The 27,029-nt window shown below is 37.6% G+C and overlaps 1 protein-coding gene and 1 long non-coding RNA gene across 2 annotated transcripts; one reads left to right on the top strand and one right to left on the bottom strand.

Annotated features, from left to right (window-relative positions):
• Positions 1-1,421: 1,421 nt before the first annotated feature.
• LOC141282235 (uncharacterized) lies at positions 1,422-9,587 on the top strand. The gene is made up of 4 exons (XR_012336757.1): positions 1,422-1,751; positions 2,744-2,908; positions 3,034-3,174; positions 8,441-9,587. It is a non-coding gene; the product is annotated as an uncharacterized lncRNA (long non-coding RNA).
• A 4,317-nt stretch (positions 9,588-13,904) lies between these two features.
• On the bottom strand, positions 13,905-25,596 carry golph3a (golgi phosphoprotein 3a). The gene is made up of 4 exons (XM_065267234.2): positions 25,173-25,596; positions 20,930-21,061; positions 19,929-20,043; positions 13,905-17,671 (listed from the first exon to the last, which is right to left on the bottom strand). Exons 1-4 carry the CDS (start codon positions 25,386-25,388, stop codon positions 17,247-17,249), a joined length of 888 nt encoding a protein of 295 aa, XP_065123306.2. The 5' UTR covers positions 25,389-25,596; the 3' UTR covers positions 13,905-17,246.
• Positions 25,597-27,029: the final 1,433 nt, after the last annotated feature.

The raw sequence follows: 27,029 nt of genomic DNA, 5'->3' as shown, positions 1-27,029 counted from the left end.
GTCATTTTTAAAACGAAAGCACATGCTTGTCAAATTTATGCTGGGCTGGATAAATGCAGAATCAACAATATCTTAATTTTTTTTCGATTTATTTGTTCGTATTCATTGACCCTTTTTTTTCTTGTGCCAATAGCACGGTTGTCTTTTTCCTGTCACTCAGCACGAATTTCTATAGCCTATATTGTTTTCCATGAACACAAATACATATATCAAATACTGCCTGACGAAATTTTGTGACCGAGCCAGCATAAATTTGACAAGCATAAACAATCCGCTTTCGGTTTAAATTTGTTTTTAAATTAAATACATTTTAAAATTACATTTAGCTTATGTTCCCCATGATTAATCTTCTCATCGCAAGGTAGAGGCGTGTCGCCTATGTTCTACATGTTCCTTGTTGTTCTGCATTTGCCAATAAATAAATAGGCTACTTAGTTTGTTTAAAACTGTCATATTTGCTAGATAATAATAGCAAAAGAACTTATTTATTTATCACTAAAGGAAGGTTCCTTCAACGCCACAGTCATAATTTTGATTAAATTCAGAATATGCCTGCCTATTCTACTTTTTGTAAAATGCAAAAGGGATTAAGTGAAAATAATTAATCAATACTTGATAAATGGATAGCCTAATCAGTCCTGACTAGAGCTGTGTGCCAGTCACATTCCAAACGAACAGGGCTGGGTTTCCCGATAACGATTAAACTTAGCACTTAAGAGCGCTTTCTACGAGCTACTTAACGAACATTCGTTGTTCATTTACGTGCGTTTCCCAAAGATGCACGTATAACGATCGCTCGCAACTGGGTAATGCAATAATCCTTAATAATAAATAAACATAGATAATAAACAACAAATAAAAAGAAAAATCTAAACTATATTATAAAATGCAGAAGGCATTGCGCAGTGGGACGAGTCCTAACTAAATATGAAAAAAGAATATTTCATGATGCACAAATTATTAAAACATTTAATAAGTCATTGAAAAATAATTAATAATATTTTAAAAAATATTAGTGCACATCGGCTGAAGATCATTAGCCTAAACAAGCTTCTGCTACAATTACGAGTCATTCAGTAAGTGACATTTCAGCACTTGACAAAGGGATAGCGACTCGTTAGTAGCACTTAAAACCCAGCTGCGAGCGATCGTTTTACCTTGTAGAAAGCGCTCTTGAGTGCTAAGTTCAATCGTTATAGGAAAACCCAGGACCATTTCCGACAATAAAATGCTCTGCAAAGTTAACTAAAACAACTGCAAAATTTACCTGTAGCAGCTTACAACGGACTCGAAAGCTACAGAGAGTAATAGCTTTGAGCTGTTAAAAGCAGAACAGACCTTAAAGGAAGGATTGTAAATGGTGGATATAATATTAACATGTAATTTGCAGTCCGGATTAGGGTGGAATGGCACAGGCAGCCCAGACAGCAGGTGACTCCGTTGCGGGTCCGTCTACAAACCGGCAAATCCGCGTTACTGTCACCTCCGTTGTACTGCTCCAATACGGATTCAGACCGGGCTGGGTTTCATTTTGCGAGTTCCGTCTACAAACCGGCAAACCCGCGTTACTGTCACCTCCGTTGTACTGCTCCAATACAGATCCAGACCGGGCTGGGTATTATTGGGCGGGAACAACAATCGCAAAGCAGATTCGGGCCGTATCCGTGGAAACGAGCGCGCGTCTGGATTTTTGAAGAGGATCGAGGTGGCCACAGTTTGATCTCTCTTACATCCCCACACGACTTTCCAAGGTAATTAATCAACAAAGTGTGTTCAAAGTGCTATTAATGTATTAATGTTTTGATTATGTTGTGTACTCCTTGCCTTAAAATGGTTTTGTGCTCTTTAGATCGGTTTTGAAAAGTATTAGCGAACTTTTACGTTATCAGAGGGCGTGAAGACGGTTGAAGATTTTAAAATTATGTAACGTTAATTAAGAAACACTGTGTCCAAACTGCTATTATTGAATTCATTTCTTTATTATGTTGTGTAACTTACTCATTAACTTGATTTATTGCTTAGATCGGTTGTGAAAAGTATTAGCTTTTACGTTAGGAGGGCCAGACAAGCTGTAAAATTACATGTATATTGACGAATTTCACTACTTTTATTATTCAGTATTATTTACTTTTTACTTTTAAAATGTGCCTCGTGTTATTAAGCTATCGTTAATGTTAAACCAAGCTTGCTATGGCCTCACAGACCCTATTGATCCGGGCCACTGAACTTCAGTGTCACATGATCCTTCAAATCATATGATTTGCTGCTCAGGAATCATTTATCAGTGTTTAAAATGTGCTGCTTCATATTTGTGTGAAAATGGTGATACTTTTTTCAAAATTCTGTGATGAATAAAAAGTTTAAAGAACAACATTCATGAAATTTATTAAATAGAAATCTTATGTAACATGATAAATGTATTCACTGTTATACTGTCATTTAATCAGAAATATTTCTTGAGCAGCAAATCAGCATATTAAAATGATTCCTGAAATATTATTTGACAATGAAGAGTAATGCTAAAAATTCAGCTATTACCCCTGTCATTTCCTGCTAATCACTCCTTCTTACCGGTATTTAAATACCTTCAAATTAGGATTAAATGATTAGTATAAAATCAAATATTGTTTGATTGTAAATTATAATAAGTTCAGCCTCCAGTCTTTTGATCTTCAATATTATATTAGAGGTCATACTTAAAAGTGGTAGTACATTACATGGATTAATTATTTTTTTTATACAGGACTGACAACCGTATTCTGCTGCTGTGTGAACGTGGCCAAAGTGACGTGCCATTGACTTGTATTAGATGAGGACCACCGTTTCAGCTAAACATCTTTACTGTTCTACCGAAAATACTCACATCTTGAATGGCATGAGAGTTTTTCAACAGTATATTAAAATTTGGGTGAACTTTCCCTTTAAATTAATATTAAAAGCATTGATATTCCAGTTTTTTTCCTAAACTAATTTACATTACAGAAGAAGTCTGTAGAAAATGGAGAAGTTTATTACACTTTTTTTTCTCAACAGGAGCTGTAAGGAGCAAACAGTCCTGTGGGCTACTGGTGCAGCGAATTCTTGGATTCTTACACCAACCGTTGGTTTCATCTTGCCTTTGACCATGGTGGTGGCTGGAAAGAGCGTGCGGATACCAAAGAGGCATTAAATAAGGTACTTATAAAAAAAGTAGCACACTGGCAGTTTGTGTTTTAAACTATTAGGCCTAGTCCACACGGGTATTTTTATAACCGTGAGTTTTTTCACACGGTTCGGCCGTTCGTCCACACGAAACCGCAGTATCAGGGCACTGAAACCGAGCATATTTGAAAACCCTGGCCAGGGTGAGCTTTTTAAGAAACCCCGGTTACAGTGGTGTCGTGTAGAGAGTAAAACCGGGAGTTTTGCCTTGCGACGTCAGAGTGTGCGCCGTTATCCACTGTGTTTGACGTCAAGATTGTGCGCCGCTGACTGCTTTGTTGATGATTCTGTGCAATGGCGGACATATCTTGCTAATAATAACTGTGCTAACAGGGCTTCTAACATGTATACAGATAGATGCTCAGTTATCTCACTATATTGCAGAACACGATTTGGGTTATATTCCCGTCTGCTGGTGTGGCATGCACTTGACAGCGCTTGATAGCGTGCTTTTGCATTATCGTGTGGATGGATTATCTGCATTTAATATGGTCAAATCAGGAGGATATTATGTCAAGTGTAAAAAACTCATTTAGAATGAGATACAAGTTCAACGAATGTAAGTTTTCTTAAATATTTATTAATAATGTCAGTTTTTGAGTGAACATATGACTGGGCAAAGTAACGCATAAAATTCTCTGCTCTACTAAAGCAGTTGGCAGAGAAACTGCGAAAATAAAAACTGATGTTATATTTACAGGTTCTGTAGACACAAAAAGAGATAAAACAATATAGCTTAAGACAGATATGCCATTGGCTTTTTGATCGACTATTATGTATTATAGGCGATGACGTCAATACCTGTGAGAAACCTGACAAATCTCCAAGTCCCATGAATTAATACATACCCATCTTTTTTCAATGCGTGAACTTGATGTTTGTACAGCGTGTCGTGAATCTGTTAGCATTTAGACTAGCCTAGCCCCATTCATTCCTTAGGATCCAAACAGGGATGAATTTAGAAACCACACAAACACTTCCACGTTTTCCCTATTTAAAGACTGTTACATGAGTAGTTACATGAGTTAGTATGGTCGAAGTGCTCCAAACTAAGTGCTCTTCCGCCATACAATATAGTTCTAATTTTTTATCGCTACGTTTTATTTTGTGCCACCATACTTACTCGTGTTACTACTCATGAAACAGTCTTTAAATAGGGAAAACATGGAAGTGTTTGGTGGCTTCTAAATTCATCCCTGTTTGGATCCTAAGGAATGAATTTGGCTAGGCTAAATGCTAACACAGTCATGACGCGCTGTACAAATATTAAGTGCACGCATTGAATAAGCATGGGTATGTATTAATTAATCTAAGTTGAGAGAAGAGCATAGTAAAATATTAAGAAACTGTGGTATTTTCCTTTAAGGTTATATGGATTTTTACAACACTGTTGGATTTCACAGGAGCTTCACAGGGTTGACAGATCATAAAATTATATGCTTATATTCAACGATTATTTTTGTGTTAGATCATTAAATCACAATACTTATGCTTTCATAATAATTAGTATATCAACAGTTTAAGTCTTTTGATCTCATCTTCCTCTGCTCTAACAGTGCTATATAAACACACTGTCACAATAAACAGAAGAAGATTAACACTACACTTCAAGACCCAAGTGCCCAACTAAAGGAAACACTAATCGGCAAAATAGTGACTTACTTTATTAACCAGATTAACAGCAGTTCTTTAGAAGTTAAACTTATCATTCATGTAGCGCTGCAAGCAAGCTGTAATTTTAGTTTTCACACAGAGATGATGAAAGTGTTCATTTAACTCTGGGGATTTCATTTATTTAATATTTTTGCTTTCTTCATTATTTTAGTATGATTTTCTCCAGAAATTAATCAATAAGATAAAAAGTTAAAGACAGGAAAAATTCACTTCATTATCTCATTAACTTTAAAACTGATTCAGTGTTTTTTAACACCCATCTGGGTGTGGATTATTTATACACACCAAACACTGTTAATTTCACATTGGGGATTTTGCTTTGCAACCACGAGTAACGCACAGTATCGGATTTGGACGGGCCATGTTATTTCAATACCCAATTCGGCAAGAAGGTCCGGATCAACCCGATATCCGATCCGAAGTATTATTGGATCAGATCCCATCCAAAACTAAGGCAGATGCGATGTTCATCTTGATGCATAGGCTATAATGCAATACATTAAAGGCAGGGTATCTAATTTTAAAAAATGCTAACGGTAGCCGACTAGCAATGAAATCATGATCCCACCCTCGATTCAAAATCGCCATCCAAAGTCACGCCTCTTCCAAAACACATGAACACACACAGATCAGACGGTCACATCTCAAGTCTCATTCACCAGTGAGAAAACTTTGCAGTAGTTTTACCAAAATAACCAACATAAACAACTGGTTTACATCAGAATTAGTAGTTTGTTAAAGCACACTTCCGGTTTTGTAGACCTAGTAACTATATCGTTTAAACTAATCCATAAACGAACACAAATTTCATAAGCAACACAATGTTTCATCAAAGTAGAAAATCTGAATCCATCTCAATTCAATCATATCGCGTACCTACCTTACCAAAATAAACAGTGCAACGACCCTTTCAGACCCTTTGCCTCCTGCAGCATTTTGCATCTCGTGGTAAAGCAGTAAAGTTACAGATGTTAATTTGGGTTTTTGCTCTTTGCTGATCCAGGCCGTTTTTGCTGTTGTTGTTATAAAACATATTTCACAGAAGCAGAAGAGTTTGCCATTCCCCCTCTGTTTACAGCCAGGAGGTGAGCGCACGTGAACGCACCGATGACGTATTGTGTCTGCGTGAACAGGCTGCGGGGTGGCATTCAAATTACGCTTACGGATGAGGGACAAAAAAGGAAACATCCGTTCGGACCAAGATCTATGATTGGTTGAAATTTTTTTGGTCCTACGCATTTCACTGATGACATAAACTTCTACAAATATATTTAAACAACTTAACACAGTGATTGCTATCAGGATGTGAGGAGACTTTTCACCAGCATAACTAAAATGTCTCTAGATCAAATCAGATACCCTGCCTTTAAAGATGCATATGAAGCAGCTATACCGTTGTAAGAAGCTATACTGATGTGATATGATGCCGTGAGGTCCGTTTTTGATTCGGTTCAGCACGATGTCATTCAATGCAGTGTGATGCAATGAAAAAAATATATTATGCTATGCAATTTAAAGGTGCAGTGTGGAAATTTTAGCGGCATCTCATGGTGAGGTTGTGAATTGCAACCAACGGCTTAGTCCACTGCTCACCCCTCGCTTTTGAAACATATAGAGAAGCTATGGTAGCTGCCACGGGACAAACATGTAATCATCGGTGACAACTTAGTAAAAAAATTTGTCCGTTAAGGGGTTCTGTAGAAACATGGTGGCACAAAATGGTGACTTCCATGTAAGGGGACCCTCGGTGTATGTAGATAAAAAGGTCTCGTTCTAAGGTAATAAACACATAACTGTTCATTTTAAAAGGTCTTTATACACCCCTGATAATATAGTTTTGTATATTATTTTGCATTTCTGTCAAGAGATCCTTCTAAAAATTACACACTGCACCTTTAATATGATACACATTTATTTTTGTGTTTCAGACAGCAAATTATAAATTAACTTGAGTACCTTCAGACTTTTAACACATTTGACAAACAGGCCTAGATTAAAAGTTTTCCTCTTAAACCTCAACTCAAACATTTAACAGTGAAACAATTTAATGATTCTTAGGGATAAACAATAACTTGCCGGCAAAGGAAGGTGCTTTCAGCAGATAGGCTGTGAACTTAATGAGCAGAAAGCAGTTGCTGTTTTAACAATGTTATGCTCTATGTGACAACTTCTTTGGGTTTTATAGCTGCATGCAAACCAACTTCTACGTGACTTTCATGACATGCCTTGGTTTCCGCAGTGTTGTGATACATCAGCAGGTGATAAGTCAGCAGGACGAAGCAACAGTTTAGAGAGCAGAAAGCAATCTCAAAATATTGGTCACTTTCTAAATAATAAAAGTATAGCACATCTACTTATAATTATACATAAATCTGTTTTTTACCCATGCAAAATATGTTAGAAACGATGCAACGCAATAAAAAAGCTAATTTCTATCCAATTAACAGTTTTTAAACTAATGTGTCGCATCGTTACCTTTTTATGCCAATGCACTGAGCGAATTTTGGGAATCTTCCCATCCCTAGTATGTACCAACTGACTCCAATGTATAGTTTACAGCATTATTTCAGATTTTTTCCCCTAACATTTTTTCTGGTTACATGTGAAGTTGTGCCTGTGTCGCCATGCACCTGATGAGCATCAGCTCTGCTTATTTGCGACCCAATGTTTATTTGCGCTGCTCTTGGTAGATTGCATTGGTCATAATCTAAAGGATTTTTTGTTAATCACATGACAATTTGCCACATTTTGGTAATCTGGCCCATAATGTTTACATTTTTAATTATAAACAAGCCTAAAGTACACAGTGACTTATATTTTGAAATGTCTGCTCTCTACTATAGACCATTTTGCAAGATATAAAAACTTCCAGAAGCACTTCATGTTTCAGTTTTTTAACACTACATAAATGTTGGGATAAAATAGAACAAACAACATATAGAACTGAATCAAAAAGTTAAACAAACACCTTGAAGGTATTTTCTTTATATGTGAAATAAAAAACAAACTGAAACAGGAAGTGTTTCTGGACCAGTGTTGTTTACATCTTGCAAAATGGTCAATCGCAGTTGCAGGCTGCTCATTAGTTTAGATAAGTAAGAAAAAATATGCATTCTTACAACTGTCTAAAACATATTACCATAACTCATCAACAGTAGTTCATAAGAAATTGCTTAGCATAAATGTTGCACAGACCGATCTGCGTATTACATCTAAGTAATGCAAGAGCAATTGAAAAGCACAATGAGTCAAATTCTCTCCAAATGCTCTCAGGGTACTTTGTCACATGCCTCTTCTTCCTGGCTTGCTGTTCTTTTATATTCTTCACTGTTATGTTATTATCCTCACCTATGTTTTCTAAGCATCTATATAACTATAATAAAACTTTGTCACATTCCGATTGGTCTGTGCAGCGCTGGTGCATCTTGAACAAGACTACTATGTTGATGTCTGGGAGTTGTTATTCTATGTAGATCCATTAATAGTGAATCAATAGTCTGGTTCTTAACGCTGCTTCAATGGAACTCAAAACTAACAGCTTTTTTTCTTGGTCTTTTGTTTGCAGATGTCTCATGGAAGTTAAAAGGCATGTATAGAGTGGTTTGAAGTTCCTACCCTTCCTGTTTGGTTCTTCATGTGTGTTATGGGCCGTTTCTCAATGTCAAGGAAGGATCCTCGGAAGCCAGAATTTCGAGGATGCTACGTCATCGAAGTCCGTCAAAAGACTGTTCCAATGTCGAGGATCCTCGGAATTTCAGCCAAGGACTGAGTCCTTCATTCGAGAAATATCCCATATACAGGAAAGGATGCATATGTGTATCCTTCGCGCGCTGAAATCACCCACAATCCTATGCGCGCAGCACCGAAAGCACACCTTTCATTGACGCAATGATGTGCACTTGTTAGCCTGTTCCATTTAACGTGTTCTCTGAATGCTTAAGAGGAGCCTCGCCTAGCCTCTGAAGGAAGTGACTTGTAAGGACTAGTCCTGCCAAGGAAGTATTTTTGACCTTGAGAAATGGCCATGGATTCACCAGGCTCCTCACTCACTCTCCCTCAAAGATCTGCACCACATGACTTTTAATCACCGTCACCTGTTCCTAGTCACCTGATCATGCTATATAAGGACTTTCTTATTCATTCGTTCATTCATTCATTCATTTCCCGTCCAGTCCTGTTAAACGTACCTCTTCTCTGAGTTATTATACTGCCTTAACGCTCTTCCTTGTTATTTGGATTACTATCATTGTCATTTTGCATTGTCTTCATCATCATCATCGCCGTTGTCGTCGTCTATCTACTGTTGTCTTCATTAATGAAAGTGTTCATCATTTATCTGTTACTCTCAAGTAGTGTTACTATTCATCATATGGACTTGCGTTGTAAATATAAACCCTGTTGGTTTTACTTCCATGTCCTCACCCTCTAGCTACCATTACAATGTGTTTCCCGTTCATAATATGAACTTTTTTGGGTTTGTTTTTTCCTTTTCCTTTGGCCTCTTTTCTGTTCCAAACATCAAATTTTGTGAAATAAATTCACAAGGTTTATTTTTGCTTTGAGTTGTTTATAGGAACTTTGATATGTGTTCAGAACTGATGAAAATTAAAGAAAAGATGCACAGTGGTACTGTTTTTGCATTGTTATGTGTATTTGTTTTAATATGATAAATAAATAGAAATGTATTAAGGACTTGAACACATTCACTCTGTCTAATTTTATTTTGAATGTATGTTTATAGGGAAGTAGTTGCTGACTAGATTATCAGGTGGCATTTTACAGTAAAAGTTTTAAGTACAGTAACTGTCCATCTAGATCAATAATTAAACTTTTGCTGTCTAAGACTTTCATGTAAACACTTTAGAAATAAAATATCAGTAGCATAAAACAAGATATTTAATCATGCATGTGAGCTAAAGAAGCTTGAAGGAGAGAGAGAAAGTGTGCGGTGTGTTTCTAAATGATGAGCTGGTAAGATATGGTGTGATACTGGACCAGATCCGGAACAGAGCTGGACCAGATCCAGAACAGAGCTGGACCAGATCTGGCCCACACATGGCAAAATTAACATAAAGGCATACACATCTGGTCTGGAGGTGGCCCAGTGCTGGTGCGGATGTGTAAAAACGGATCCGTGCCGGTATTGGCCCGTTGTGCCAAAAGACACCGGCCCAGGTCCGTTTTACGGATCTGGCACAGAACTTATGAATGGTCCGGGCCAGATCTGGGCCAGATGATTTTTGCTATCTGGGAGACTGCCGGTCTAAAAACCGAGACCGTTTTGACTTCATTCCGTACACGCTGACAGGCAGCTGCTTCTATAAACGGCTTGCGCTTGTTTGTCTCCATGCTCAGTCTGGAAACAGTTAAATGTTTCTAATAACAGCGCGATTTGTAAGTGCATTCCGGTCACGGTATGTATATCAAATGCATATGGTCAAATAGTTCAATTAGTGCTGCTGTCAAATAAGGCTCATGTTTTTGTTAATTACGGCAAGTTACATCCAATATTATCGTTGCACCCGCTTGCTTTATTTTAGCTGCATCACCTTGGCAGCTCCACTCCATCCAGCTGGCTCGCTGACATTCGGCAAATGTTCGTTGAAGAGACACTGATGTTTTAAGGATAAAACCGCTTCATGCAGTGTTTTTAACGATTTAATGACCTCGGCTGAATTGTCAGGCACTGATAATAACTTAAACGAGGGGTTGTTCTAGTTCACGTTAATGCTACATATTTGCCATGCTATACATAAATGCTTTAATATCCTTAATATAATATCGATAACGCGGTCTGGCCGCCTTTCAGCGCTGTAACACCGGCAACGGTAAATGGCAGTGAGCCCAGCTTTTATTTTGAAAAGAGCTTATTGAGGGGGCGTGGCATTACTTTGAAGCAATACCCCTGATTGGCTGACTACACGCGTGGATCGTAGTGACAAACTCTGCGGAAAGATAGTGCCAAAAAGATCTGTAGACTTGTGCAGAAGGATTCGTGAATGCCCTGTGATCTGCAAACACAGATTCAACACTTGCATGCTGAACTTTGCACAGAATGTGTAAGAATGTCTTTTTACAATGGTTGGAAAATACAAGTTAGACTGTGTTTGCAAATTGTGAGGAGGGCATTTGTAGATTTTTTTAATGGAAAACAGCGAAACAGTTGTGCCAAAATTCTGAAAACAAATGCAACACAATCTACAAACAAATAATGACCCTCATGCGCAGACAAATCACTTTGCATTCATTTAAATTCTGTTTGTCAAGTACAAGTCGATGATTTCTATTTGTGAATCATAAAGAGTTGGTTTGCGGATTTTAAATCTATTTGTAAATCGCATTTTATATTTGTATGTCATGAAGAGTCTGTTCGTGGATTTTTATATATTTGTAGATCTCGTTTTACATTTGCGGATCATGAGGAGTTTGTTTGCAGTTTTGGAACCTATTTGCAGATTTGTTTCGTGTTTACAAATTGTAGTCTCTTCATTTTCAACGATTATGGCATTATTTTGTCACCAAAACGAAACAATAGTGTCAGAATTCTGAAAACAAATGTGACACAATCTACAAATAGAAAATGATATTCATCTGCAAAGAAGTCACTTTACATTCATTCAAATTCTGGTTTTCAAGTACAAGTCACTGATTTCTTTTTGTAAATCATGCTTTATATTTGTGGATCACAAAGACGATTCGTAGATCTTGTTTTACATTTGCGGATCACAAGGACTGTGTTTGTGGATTTTTAATCTATTTGTAGATTGCGTTTTGTGTTTACAAGTTGTAATATCTATTTGTGACTTTTACTCTGTCCATTTTCAATAATATTGGCATCATATTACCCCCATACTAGCCGGCTGCTATGCTACCCAAACAAACAAACGCGCAGGGAGGGGGCGTGGGCATTCCTCTCCATGCGCTTCTGTAGATTTGCGCAGAAGTACACTTTACTGACGTAAGTTGAATCCTTGTAATCGTTTCATGATTGGTTACTACCCCTGCCCATCAAAACTTTGCTGGCTAAGCATTGGCTGGCTTTGTTTTGGCGTAATCCAGTCAAAAGCCTATGGTTAGCTGAAGGACATCTGTCTGGGCAAATCGGTGTTCCCGATTCATTTTGAGTTGTCAAACCTTATCTGATTGAACAAAACAGAAAAATAGGGCGGGATATTTATCGGAAGAGTCCAACGAAGCAGGAAGAGATGGATTTTCACTGATAAAACTCGATATTTGATAGAAAATAAACATGATCGATCATACTTAGCGGACGCGCGGATGTAAATAAAGGAGGGTATTGCTGGATTTATCACTATTTTTCGTTGTTTTGGATTAAAACGTGGGATGCTTTTTGAAGAGTGGACCCTTACATTGCAATGTACGTTGAAGTTTTTGGGAATTGTCAGAGATGATCAGAACCATATGGCAAGACATGTGAGTACCCACACCCATTTTTATATGCGTTCCGTCTGCATTTCATGTAACCCTTTCCACACCAGTGTATTGATTGCAAAAATAAGCTCAGAACATGAATTTTGAGTGTTTAAACTTTCAAATAATGCAAAGTTTATGATTGTTGATTGAATATTTGATGTTAAACAAAGTACAAAAACACGTAAAAACGCCCCCTAGGGACCGCCGCCGGGCCGGTGCGTGTTAAGAAGAAACAAGCTTTGTCATTCTTCCTGCTGGAATTAAAGCTAGAATACTTTGCAGCAACCAAGACTGATGGTCTTTTTTGCACTGCTTTATGTTTTGCACTGCTTTATGTTGCTCAGACCAACATTTTCTTCCAAAATACTTATAAGAGGTGTCATATGGTTTCAAACAAACTGCAGACATGAAGGTTTGCCTTTCTGGTCCCTGAAGTGCTGATAAGATTAACATCCAGAAGTTTTTCCCATTTCAGGCAATCACAGAAACCTGTTGCAATTGTGTTCGCAGCTGACCTCTTTATCGCTGCTTTGACAATTGCATTTCTTGTCCTATTGCCAAGTTTAGTAAAACAATCTCTTAATAGAGCCTGGGCTAGTTTGTTTTACTTTTTTATTTTTTGCAGTTATACTTATGTGAAAGTTCAAGCTGATCAACAATCACACAATCATATTTATCATTAAGTTTTACATGGTCTTCATGACAGCAGAACTGACATCATCTAATGTGATATTTACTATGAAATCAAGCAATTGAAGACAATAAATGTATTTATACCAGCTTTGACAAAATAGAAAAAACATTTCTTGTGTTGGTAGGTTATAGAGAGGAGGTTGAAGTGCATCCTTTTGAAGAGCTTGATTTTGTATCAGCATGTGCAATTGAAAAAAAATGGACACACGTTCAATGTAAATCACCGAACAGAATAAATCATATAAAATTATCATGAAATAAACAATTTTTTCATAAACGGCAAATGAGGTTTATTCACTAAATCAGTCATCACAGCCTTACACAACACTAAACATAGCACAGAGAGAATACTCCCCTTCAAATTCTTTCCCTGTAAGGAAAAGTCAGGATTTTATGTAACTCTGAGTCATATTCCAGACCAACATTTTTCAACTATGTGAAAATAAGGTGTTCCTTTATATTTTCTTTCACTGTTGCGAGATGTGCAGCTGAAATTTTAATGTGGTGATGCTTTCAGGTAGGCAGACAATTTTGCACAACAGCTGGCTGGATGGCCAGATGCCTACAGACACCAGACAGCACATCAGGTCAGACACAAGAATAGACCAGAGTGTCTATAAAGTGTTTGTAAACAAACTTCCACTGCTAAGGGAAAAAGTACCAATAAAAGATGGACTTTAAGCAGTAAAAGCACCAGAAAAGGAGTGTGTAAACACCATGAATTAAGAAAAGGGTCATGTTTAGAAACAGACAGATTAAAGCAGTGCTGTTTGTGCAATTGCTATAGCCTTTAAAACATATAATTGTGTTATGCAATTTAGTGTAAATAAAAAAGAAACATTATCTAAATGAGAATTCCATCTTATCGATCACTTGCAATCTTCACAAAATAAAAAACGATGTTTGAGGCACTTTCCAGGACATAGTTTATTTCATTGTAGCAAGAAGGTATATACAATGGGCTCCTATTATAGTGACTTAAAAGCTATACTTGTGATTTAAAATTTTATTTACTCTGAGATACTTTTCCTGACACTCCCATATTGACTCTTCCAAACAATTGGTGGATTACCCAAACCATTGCTACAGCAATGAAATGAAAAAACAAAAACATAATAAGATGTTTGAGCAAAGGCTTCCTCAATAGACAGTTTTATACTGACATGCTTGAGCTAGCTTGCACATGCCAAGCAAAATGATGAAGACTGATACAGAGTTGGCTCATGTGGTAAGCGCTATGTATACACACAAAACAAAAAAAAAGTGACAGATGTCCGCCCTGCTCATTTACAGCTGAATAAGCTACCTTTCTGCTTCTAATGATAATAAAATCTACTATCAAAAATATACTGATTCAAGGAAATGAAGGAATCTGCTCTTACACATAAAAATCACAATTTTAAAGGATATGAATTTTCAGTTCTTGGTTCATCGAGTGTTGTGAGTAAAGTTAAAACATCACTATAAAACTCTTACAGTGTTATTAATCATTGAATATGCATTCAAGTAAACACTGTGCCGTACAGATGCACTTCTTTTCAGGGAGCTTCTTAAAATCAAATCCTTTATTCTGGCAAGTATATACACACAATGGGTATGAAGACCATTGAGAATAATGATTTCTGGATTGAGCTCCATTAATGCCACATAACAAAGAGCTACAGTACATATTGCACCATTACAGCCAAACATTCTGTAACCAATCATAGGCACATTGAAGTATACAAGTTCAATTTTTAGCAACACAACAGGGTGTCTAGTAAGGTTTTATACCTCAGGATAGTAAATAGGTGCAGTCTGAGAGATAAGAGTTTGAAGCATTTGTGAGGTTTTTGGAAGCAGAAAAGACTAAATCTGAATGGTAGAGTTATCTAAAACTATAGAAATTGAATTTTAGTCCGCAAAACACCACAATCTCTCTGTTCAAATATAATATAATCACTTCAGATAGACGAACTCCTCTTGCTAATAAATTGTCAGGTCTTTGACAGCCTAAAGTTACTGTACGACCAGTTTGCACAGAAGTTGCTTTGTGTTCAATTCGGGTAAATGTTAGCACCGCTTTGCATGTATTAAGACCCCTTTCCACCAGCAAGAACCAGGTGCTAGTTTAGAGCTAGTGCTTTTGCTGGTTTGGGTTCGTTCGACTGGCGAACCTTTGCTGTTCCTCGCTCTAGATTACTTGCGGATTTAACTTCTTGTTATTTGAATTTTTAACTTGAGTTGAATATTTTCAACTTGGGTGAAGACTTTTGGAGGCAAATTCAATTTGCATCGGCCCCCGCGAGTTTGCAATTATTCGCATATCTGCATTGACAAATCGTCAAATTTGCGTTTGGTGTGTACGCTCCATAAGACTCGGTTTGCCTTTCTATGTGCTAGAGAGTTACGAATCCAACGTGTACGTGCAGCACGACGTAATTTATATAAACGGACAACATGATCTCACAGAAAGTCATAGTCACAAAAAATTGGATTAATTTATTTATGTCTGTGGCACAAAATTTTGCTTTATTTTGTGCATTGAGAACGAATGTCTTTTTCGTGTCACTCACACAAATGTCTATAGTTTTTTGTGTCTGTTGCACGACTTTCTTTTTCGTGTCATTTTATGTATCGATTTCTCATTTTTTTTCTATTTTTAAATCATTGTCGCTTGGGGTTGGGGTTAGATTTGGGGTTTGGGTTACGATGTACTTTTACGTATTGGTTTCTACATGTTTTTCTTCCGCTTTTAAAACTATTCTCGCCTAGAGTTGGGGTTAGATTTGGGTTAGGATGTCTAACGCCCCATGCAGACAGCCAACGACAAGCAGTAGCAGAGCGACGCAATCTCATTCATTTCAATGGAAACCTGGCGACTTCCGGCGACACGAGCGAAAGTGACCGTTGGCGACCGTATGGGCGTGTCCAGCGACACGAGAAAGTTAAGAAAAGTTTAACTTTATGCAAATGTCGAGCGACTTTCGGGAGCGACTACCAATGAGAACAAAGCAGTGGAGTTCACGTCATCCTTCTCTCGTCAGATACTGGCGTGGATGGTACTCATTTGTTTATGACAAGCAGATTTAGAAACGCCTCATTGAAAGAGACGGGCGACACACAGCGATAACATCGCTGGCTGTCTGAACGAGGGGTAAAAATGTAACAGAAAGTGATTCAAACCCCAACCCCAAGCATCAATGGTAAACAAAAGGAAAAAACAATGACAAAACAATACATAAAATGACACGAAAAAGAAAGTCGTGCCACAGACACGAAAACTATTTATAGAAATTTGTGCAAGTGACAAAAAATACATTTGTGCTCAGATAAATTAATGAAATTTTTCATGACTATAACACAACTTTCCATGAGATCATTTTGAAATGGAGGTTGCAATCGAGAATAACAGTTAATACATATCTTATCATTTACACAGAAACATTTTAGTCTTAGCATGCAGCTACGCTCGCAGTATTGTGTCACAGTAACTCTGCTCCAAACCCCAGACGCAATCGGTTCTTAATTCTAGACCAGCAGTGTTTTGTTGCTACTTAAGAACTACTTTTCCTGGTTCAGAGCTGGTGCTTTGGGTGTCGAAAAAAGAAAAAACTGATTTGAATATAAGCTTTGAACCAGCACTCAAACTGCCTTGGTGGAAAAGGGGCTATACGCATCTGTTATTAGAACAGGATTTAGTCCTCGACAACCTTTTTGGTTTCTTTTCAAGCTCCGCAATCCATATGAAAAGTCAAGACAGCAAACCGTTTTAAAATATATGATACACTGTGTACTTTATTTTCTGGTAAATCTGTACCATATGCAGGTACTGCCTTAAGTGGACACATATTTTGTCACATTGTAAATACAATCAGATCCAATTCTGGATGAAACTGAAGCCTGAACATTAGTGCAAAATAAATTTTGATTGTAAAATCTGTTAGGTACCCAACACAGATGTCAAGGCAAGAAAATAAACAATACATTTTATCCAGTGATGCAATAGGTAAGTGTTAACAGTCTACGGTGAGCAGGTTCCTAATTGCATTTAACTGAATAAACAATAGAAGGACAAAACAACTCTGTGTGCTATCGAAACAAGAGACAGCAATGCGATGATAAATCCTGCAGAGAGGAGAAGGAAAGCAAGATATCTACAAGAATAGGAATGTCCAGGTTTCTCACCATTTCTCAAAAAACCTGCTCTTACCAGTCCAACCGTTTCATTTTCACAACACACGTTCACCAGAACTGAACCTGCTTCATTTGATAAAGGCAGCCACCACGGCCCAAAACAGCTCGTTTGTGTTGGCCTTCATGCTTTCAGCCTCAGGTTCGAGGTCCAGCAGCTGTCGTACTCTTTTCATGGCCAGGTCGTACTGGTCGTCCAGCAGCGGGGCGAATGCGTTCTCTAGCACGTCGGAGAAATGAGCGAGGAAAATAAGGGCCAGAATACGCTTGTCCATTCGGTGAGGGTCGTTCACCCACTTGTCCAGCACGGCCTCTTGCACCTTCTTAATAACGCGCTGTTTAATATTATTGTTGGTAAGTGGGTGTGTGGTCATGTCAAAGAGAAGAAAGTTTTGTTTCTCGGTGGTGAGGACGCCTTTCTCCACCAGGTTCTTTGCCAGGCGCTCTCGGACGTTACGCAGCTGATAATGAAGCTTTAGTGGGTTCCATGTCTCACCTGCAAAAAATAAATAAAAGATTTTCAGCACTGTCTGCTTATACTTACACATTTTTTAATTCAATTATCATGACACATGAACCCAGAAATGCATGCCAGGAATCATGTTCATTCCCAGTCTGTCTAGGATGCTCCGTTTAATCATTTCTTTATTGTCAAATCATATGATCTTTTTAACAACACGATATGGCTAAAAGCTACAAATGCAGTAAACATACAAACAAAATAATAACAGCTGACAGGAAAATGACCACAACAGCAGTAAAAACGTCAGGTTTAAGATATACAGCTCCCAAAAGGGCTGTATATTTGTAAAATTGTACCCTCAAGAACAGTTCAAGTAATAACAAATAAGGCTTTCCCCTGCTTGTACACTTTTAAAACAAAGACCTAACACATTATAGAGAGGTTTATCACCACTCTGAATACAGCAGCACAATGTAAAGTGAAAATCATTTTTTAATAGGTTTATTTGGTTCTTATCTAAAAAAAAAAAAACTTCCCATCTTAAAGCAACACTATGTAGTTTCCATGTAAAAATGACTTACAGCTCCCCCATGTGGTTGAAAAGCGCAACAGTGCCTGGTATCAAACACTCTTCTGCAGGCAGGGGGAGGGGCGGGGCTGTGTTTCCTACCCTCTACCGCCACTTTCAGAGTGTGCTTGTAGCAGCTAGGAGGCTGCTCAGGTTGCAGCAACAGTACAATTTGTCCAGTTAAAAGTTGTTCTATCACTGAAATAATTTTAGAGACATTATTTAAAGGTAAAAAAACTACATAGTGTTGCTTTAATACTTGATAAATATTTCCATGTACAAATCATTATCAATTAATTGAATGTGTTTTCTTCCGAACTGCAGAAGATTTAAACAAAAGCAAGTATTGAGAAACCCTGTCTCTCGTCCACTCGATACAACCAACTGAGTTTGGACCTCAAGACCGTTTAGAAGAGAAGCACAGACATCTCAGGATGAAAGCAGACCTGCATTTGCTACTCATCAACCTGCAGTAATCCACGGCACCGATATAATTCGGAGCAGATTTTTGTACTCGTTCTCCATGAAGGCAGCTCATACTCAGACTCTTTGATCTCAGCCTATGACCCTTTGGTTCTTCATTATGACTCCACCTTTCAATTGAGCTCCTAGCCACTGCAGGTACGAGAAATCAGCCTGGATCCAGTTAAACATTCTTGATATCCCCCAAGTAAACTAAATTCAGGATGTTGCCAGCAATTGTTTATATAAAAAATGGTTTAAATAAAATTTTATGTAATACATTCAGTTTAATATCTTTCAATCTTTCATTATTTATTCTTCACGCCATTCCAGCATCTATGGCTATGTTCATGGCAAGTTGATCCACACAAGTAATCCGTAAACAGGTTGGCGAGGGGCAATTTGGTATCTCCAATTCACCTAATTTGCAAGTTTTTGGCCTGTGGGGTAAAACCGGAATACCCAGGGTAAACCCATGCGAACACAGGGAGAACATCCAAACTTCGCAGACAAAAAGGCCACCTGACCCAGCCGGGGCTCAAAACAGGGAGCTACCCACTGAGCTACTGTGATGAAAGCAATGTAATATATATATAATTACTAAGTACAAGTGTTTAAAGTAGATCAACACTTTAAAGATGGAAAATAATCACTTTAAAGGGACACTCCACTTTATTTGAAAATATGCTCACTTTCCAGCTCCCCTAGAGTTAAACATTTGATTTTTACCGGTTTTGAATCCATTCAGCCGATCTCTGTCTAAAATATAAATACATACCCATCTTTTTCCAATGCGTGCACTGTACAGCGCGTTATGAATGTGTTAGCATTTAGCCTAGCCCCATTCATTCCTATGGTACCAAAAAAAAGTTTTATTTTGTGGCACCATACTTACTGATATAACTCCTCATGTAACAGTCTTTAAATAGGGAAAACACGGAAGTGTTTGGTGGCTTCCCTGTTTGGTACCACAGGAATGAATGGGGCTAGGCTAAATGCTAACACATTCACGACGCGCTGTACAGTGCACGCATTGAAAACAGATAGATATGTATTAATTCTTCTAAGTTGAGGTAATAACATAGTTTAATATGGCAAAAGGGTAGACTATTCCTTTAACTCTAGGGGAGCTGGAAAATTAACACATTTAAAAAAAAAGTGAAGTGTCCCTTTAATGGACATATGATGTTCTTAAAAAACAGAACAATACTAAGTTAAGAAAAAAAAATACATGAGTTGAATGATTTCTAAAGAACTAACCACTGAGTAAGTCAATCCAGCTTTGCACAGTCTCGGGCGGCTGGGTGTCTTTTATGTGTTTCAGAGCCTCGTCTAACAGCACGTCCCCTGTTGGAGCGTCAGACTTGCATAAAACCTAGCGAAAAAAATGTGAGACGTCACTCAACCTATTAAACAGCCTACAGCATAAAACTAACAAATACATCAAGGGAATGAGAGCTTTAACTCGTTTTTAAAATAATGCATTTTCCAGGGTTACATCAAAGCCCATTTTAATAAAAACTCACTCACAGCAGCCAACACTAACCACAGAAAATTTACTCTTGACACACAATGAATATGAAAGGGCTCCCTCTTGTGGCAGAAACTGTACTTCACGTGTAACGACAACAAAAATATGCTCTGCATTTACCCAAACTAAAATCATAAATCATTAAGAGCCACATGTAAGTTGATTACGTTTTTTTTTTTTAGTAAGCATCCCTTAAGGACAGTGGCATGCACGGGGTGTGGGTTGCTGTGGGACCTCAAGCCCTTGGCCATTGTGTATTTTAAATGTGTCCCTAATAATTATAATATTTTATTTATTATTATTATTACTGTGACAATTGCCAATCAGCGCATGACATTCACATGAGAGTAATTTAAAAGCACAGATCGAGAATTACTCTTGCGGTACTTTGAGGCCGTATGCAGATCAGTGTAGTGCAGGAGTGTATCATTGTGAAGTTTTGGCAGCGGAGATGAAGCTCTGTACATATAGGGCATATAAAAGAAGGACATAGTGTCCGTGAGGTCATCCGTAGGTTTCTGAAGAGCATTTTTGAAACCCAAAGAAAAATAATAATAATTTGCAAAAAAATAATTTGTACATTTATGCATTTACATTGCATTACAAGGATTTTTTTTATCAGTATGCATGTTCTCTGTGTTCGAACCCATGACCTTGGCGCCGTTAATGCAAGAGTCTGCCATCTTATTAATATCATATGATCAGCTGCTGAATACCTAACAGGTCTTACCTTCCTGACAAGCAGGCTTCTCCTCCTCATACCACAGGCCTCCAGCTGTAACCTTCCCCGTAAAGCCAACTCAATAAGCATGCTGCCTCGAAGGCCCGATGAAATGCTGTCATTCCAGAAGGAGGTGTAGCCCTTGCAAAAAACAAACAGAAAGGAAGTCAATATATATTCCCTTTTGGAGTACTTCTGAGATTCAGTGTAGCTAAAACGTATACATAAAGAGATCTATAAAAGACAAAAAAAAGAGTTTGTTTTGTGTAAAAACTCTTGACAAGAATGACTGCTATACTGAATTTTTATCTGCAGTGTCATGTTTAGCGGTGAAAGTAAGCGATGGGTCTCTCCATCAGTAACAAGGCTTGCTTTGTGAAGGTCCAGCCTCCCGGACCAGGGGGCACCACTGTAAAACAACTGGTCTCTTTTAAGGGCTGGAAACATAAGAAACGCTCTGCATATAAAGACGAGCGCATGGGAAAACCCAAGAGTACTCAAGGCTAAATTTTTTGTGATCCGTTTTCTCAGTAAATTGTAAAATAGCAGTTTGTCTTGTATTGTTTGAGTTAAATAAGCTTTTGATTAATGCTAGATTATGGTGAAGATTCTGATGAAGAGATTTGAACAGAAACTGAAAAATATCTATAAGTCAGGTGTCAGTCAAATGATTTTGCCCCAAAGTCAAACACACCAATGCTGCAATTAAACATCTTTAAGATGAAGCATAATCAAATAAACCGTAGGCCAGGTTAAAGCATCATTTAATTTCTGAGACAAATACATTTTAACTCACAAAAATCGACTTGCTTTAAGACCCTGGGGAATCCCAGAGAAGAGTGACGTAAGAGGAAACTTGCAAATAATTGAAATATTTTTAAATAAAAACAACATAGAACCAAAACACTAAAAAAGCAGTCTTCAGATGCTTTGTACGCTATTTACAGCAATAATCTGATATTAAATCGATCTGAACAGATTAAATAGTACTTCACCAACTATGTGACATTATCAACTTTATAAAATGGTTAGTTCCAATCCTTGATTCTGATTGGTCAATAGGTGTGCTTTATTCACGATAAAACACGGCTATGACTGCTTCACCCAACAGTTCTATATATCACTACACCCTTAGCAACCACACGTATCGCTTTGTTGTTTTTATTTGAGCTTTCACGAGTTCGCATTAACATGTAATCGATAGGGAATGAGATAAAGCATATTTGGCATGCTGTCCGAGGAGAGGGCTCCGAGCTTGGAATTTTAGCCTGAACCCAGAGTACTCCCCCCTCTTTAATTGTGATAAATGAATCTGGATGAGAGTGAGGTGATGGGGTGGAGGAGGGATGCTGCAAAAAATCTGTCACGGGACAGAGGTGAGGGACTGCCATTTATAGGCACCTCCTCCCGAACTTAGTTAAATAAACTTCATTTCATGCATATTACACATTGGAACACATTTTTGTTCATGGTCAGGGACTATTTTTTCTAGTGGAAAGAATGCTTTTTATTGATTTAACTTCATGAAAGTTGCAGTTATATATATTTTTTACTTTAATACTGTGTGGTAACCGTTTTATAAAAGCAATAAGGTACTTGAGGCATCGTGCCTCGCAAAGCCCTTCAGCCGTTACTTATTCACGATACAGCACAGCCTCTCATACCTTATTGCTTACATAAAGTTAAACATCCATGGTTCAAATGACAGATGTGCAACAAAGTTACCATCTTGGAATTATCAAACGTTTAATACTTTACGTAAGTTTGGTTACAGCAACTGGTAGGATGAGTCACGTTTAATGACATTTGTGCACAACTGTGCTCTTCGTTGCAGTTGCAACACATTAGGGAAGGGACAGTTTCCATTTTAGCATGACGAAAGTATAGCATTTTGGATTTTGAAATAGAAAACGGCACCTCCACACTGTGAAGTTGGAAGCATTGGGAGTTGTTTTCACTGGGATAGCCAAACATGCTTGTCGTATGTGTCCATACAGGTACACAGGTTCGACTTTAATATTAAAGTACAAAAAATTGGTCAAAAAAAGACAATCAAGCACATTTTAGGAACATTTTTCTCCAGCGAAAACACAACTCCCTATATCTGCCTTCTGGGTGTAACATGATATTTGACAGGTTTGATGACACTCACATATAATTGATGTACATACACAGAATATTTGTACTTCAGAATTGGGTGTTGCACAATATTTTAAGTCGTTAAGTATGTGGCAACATAAGCAAATGCAAATCTACTGGGATGGGTACTTAATTACTTTTATTTATATTTCTTGCTACTTTTCATGCAGATAGGTAACAAATGGAACATAAACATCAGTAGTCGGTGTGGTGGACTGTACATGATGACATGTCAATCCTATGCAAATAACCAATGAACTCCAATGAACCAGTGACACAACAATTGAGTGCTATAGGCAAAGCAACATTACCCAAGATATCCTGACACTTCCAGTATAGCCATTTTTTAATCATTTCAGAAGAACCAACTTGACAGCACGCAGTTCTTCATAAATGGGCATAGGGTCTTTACAGTGGACAACAATAAAGCATAGTACCGTGGGTTGACTGCCCATAAACTCTAAGCAAATGCCAATCAATACAGTTGGAGCAGGGCATTGCTCGATTAGAAATAGGGGTGCTTTTCTTTGCCTTGTTAGTTTACATATTTATTATATAGTTTCCCCCAGAACGACCAAACTCTTGTTCAAGTGTGGTCAAGGATGATGCAAAATATATAATTTTAACTCTTACCTATTTTGGTTGAATAAAAGTATCCATAACCTGTCCTTACAGGAAAAGAATTGAAAGAGGAGGATGTATGAATTTATAACACCTTATAAAAGCTGCCACAAGATTGTCTTGATCATAATGCTGCTTTGTGTCCAATCTTCCACATAAAGGGACACTGTCCTAGACCAGTGGTTCTCAAACTGGGGGCCGCGAGATGGTGCCAGGGGGGACCCAGTTTTATGACATTTTATAAAATAAATAAATTTATCAAAAATTCTGTGTAATTAAACCTAAAAAAAATAAGGCTACTAAAATACAGCACTACTTTGTACAATTTAAAATGTTTTGTTTACTTAAAATGTTGCGTTTTAGAACACATGTGTCAAAACTTTTCTTTGGGGGGCACGAAGGAAAGCTCCGTACACACGGAGGGCCGCACGTTAAAAAGTTTGAGAAACACGGTCCTAGACAGTTTATCTCCAACCATATAAAAACACAAACTATCTGCGATTCTTGGTAGGCAGGTTCAGGTATGTTTGCTTTGGAATGAAGATAAACATTGAAGAGCTTTGGCCTTTGAGGACATGCCTACACATTCCTGCATGTTTAGCATTATCTGTATGTTTCAGTATGTGTTGCTTGCTGAAAATTAAACAACACCTTTGCACTGCTGCTAATACAATGCTCTACCAACTGAGCTACAAAACAGAGAGGCTTAAGAAGAGCTTTTTCCTCAGGCCATTAGACTCCTTAATATGGACACAACCCACCCACACCAGAAGATATTTTGATAAATAATGGGAAGCACACAGCTTGGTTGTAACCATTGACTTCCATGGTAGAAAAACAAATATTATATGGAAGTATTGTGATAAAAGATGAAGAAGGTATTTCGATAAATGATAGTAAGAACACAGTTGAAGGTACTCAATGCATCCTATCATATTTGTTTTTCCTGTTTTCACTTTACTGTCTGTTTTATTTAATAAAAAATAATAATAATACTTGCACGGTCTAAACAAACATATCAGACCTACATTTCACAGGTTGTATTTGCATATGACTTTTGTATGTGACATACAAATCTTGAATTCACAAGAACACTCAAGTTAAGTGGGTGTCTCATTTAATATCCTAGGCTAGGACATCATCGTGTGTTAAAAAGACAGGGGGTTCAAAAGCTGTCGTGTACATCGCTGTCTTTTAAAGCTTGGTTTGTGCACGAAACGTCTACGTGACAGCTTATGCTACAGTACAAATTAAACAGTTAAATGTATTTCTTCGTTTATTAAAGCAATTCTCGTGAACTTACAACTGCAGTCGAAGCTAACAGCTAACTTAACGTGACCCTGTATCACATCCAAACACAAAACACGAGTCTTTAAAAACTATATAGGTACAATAGGATGCTCTTTAATTTTATCTGCAAGAGGTTCGACCGTTCTGAGAGATAGCATCGACTACCGACAATCTCTTACAAAATAAGCAAAACAACAACAACCTCACGGTCCTTTAACCCCAGGAGCAGCACTTCCTCCATCAGGGTCAGTCTGGTTTCCTTCGAGTCCCCGCTGTCATCGTCGTCCGGCTCGTCCCCGCGGCGTGAATCGTAGTCCTCGTCGCCGGATCCGCGCTCTCTGTCTGCGGCCGCGGCGCTGCGCGAAGCCTCGGTGCGTCTCTGCACCAGGCCAGAGCTCCGCTGGCTCAGAGTACTCATCTCTTAAACACTAAAACAAACCCTCCCTCCCAGACAACTCCTGTCTGAGAACACTACGCCCTACTCAGTCAGATGCATAAATGATTCCTGGGGTGAACGGGGTAAAGAGAGGTGTAAATTTGGAGTTATTTTGGAGAAAGGCCCCTTCGCGAACCCGAGAGAGGTCCGTCCGTTCGCGGATTCGCTCAGTTTTAATATGGCGACCAGCCGTGACGAGAGCAGCAGCTAGTGGATGTGGCATATCAGCACTCAAAACCTGCATACTTAGACATAATGTTTGGGTTGTTATTGACTCGTTAAGCAGCTTACTAGGTTTTGTGATATAGCCTCAAACTGGTTCCATTCTTTTAACATTTATTAAAAGAATGACAATAGAAATGTTTCTCTCTTTTAAGGCTATATTATGTATTGTCACATTTCTTGTAGGCTATCTTAGTGCGTACTTTGTTTTTCTATACTCATAAAAGAAGAAAAAAGTAATTTATAATCCAAGGCAAGGCTCATCTGTAATTATATTATTGCTTAATGGTCGTGACTGCAAAGTATTGACACAGCCCTTAAAGGGATAGTTCACCCAAAAATAAAAATTCTGTCATCACTTACTCACCCGAAACCTGTATGAGTTTTTTTATTCTGTTGTACCCATAAGAAGATATTTTGATAAATGTTGGTAAGTTGACGGTACTCATTGACTTAGTATTTGCTTTTCCTACATAAGGGTAAGTAAATGATGACATCATTTTGATTTTGGGGTGAACTAATCCTTTAATTTTAGGAGAAATCATATTTTGTTTGAAAAAAAAAAAAATTTCCAAGTGCTTGTATGAAAGCATTTTATATTCATATTATAATGGAAATTACAGTTTTAAAGTCATTGTTTCCAGATGAGACAAAATCTGTTTACATTTTCTGTATTTAATGGTTAAGACAAAAGTTATAATAATGTTAAAGTTTAGCATTGGTTATAACATTAAGCAATTATACAGTAATAATATCGATTATCAATCTTGTCTTTATCAATAGGCACAAAGACAAAGCTGGATAGAACAGACTGAAGCTGATGATACAGCTGACTGTTCAAGTAACAGTGACTGACTTGGCAAGAAGAATAGTGCAAAACAAGGGTTAGAGGAGTGTAAAGTAAAATAAATGTCATGGATGCTTTCTCCACACTTTGGAACAAATAACAACTTATGGAACAATTAACAACACTTAACAATCATTTTTATACATTACAGATGCTAAAAACACAGAAAAATCATTCCTGACTGAAGAGCCTGTTCTTCATTTGTGACAGCAGTTCTGTAGATGCCACGAAGAAAATTAAAAGAAAGAAAACTGTGCACACATGCAGATACAGTGTGACATTAGCTTATGATTTAATAATTATAGTTGCAATCTGATTGTCTATTTGTACACACTATTAAATATAAATGAGAAAAAAGATTTTCCTCTGAGTCTTAAGTTGGTTAACCTTCTGTTTAAGTACTTATTCTTCCATACGCTCTCATACAAAATGATATTTAAAGGAATAGTCCATTTTCTTAAAAGAAAAATCCAGATAATTTACTCACCACCGTGTCATCCAAAATGTTGATGTCTTTCTTTGTTCAGTCGAGAAGAAATTATGTTTTTTGAGAA

This window comes from Paramisgurnus dabryanus, chromosome 5 (genome assembly GCF_030506205.2).
Source record: "Paramisgurnus dabryanus chromosome 5, PD_genome_1.1, whole genome shotgun sequence".
Lineage (NCBI taxonomy): Eukaryota > Metazoa > Chordata > Actinopteri > Cypriniformes > Cobitidae > Paramisgurnus > Paramisgurnus dabryanus.
The sequence above is the reverse complement of the archived record's forward strand: the minus strand, read 5'-3'. Positions and strand labels throughout refer to the sequence as shown.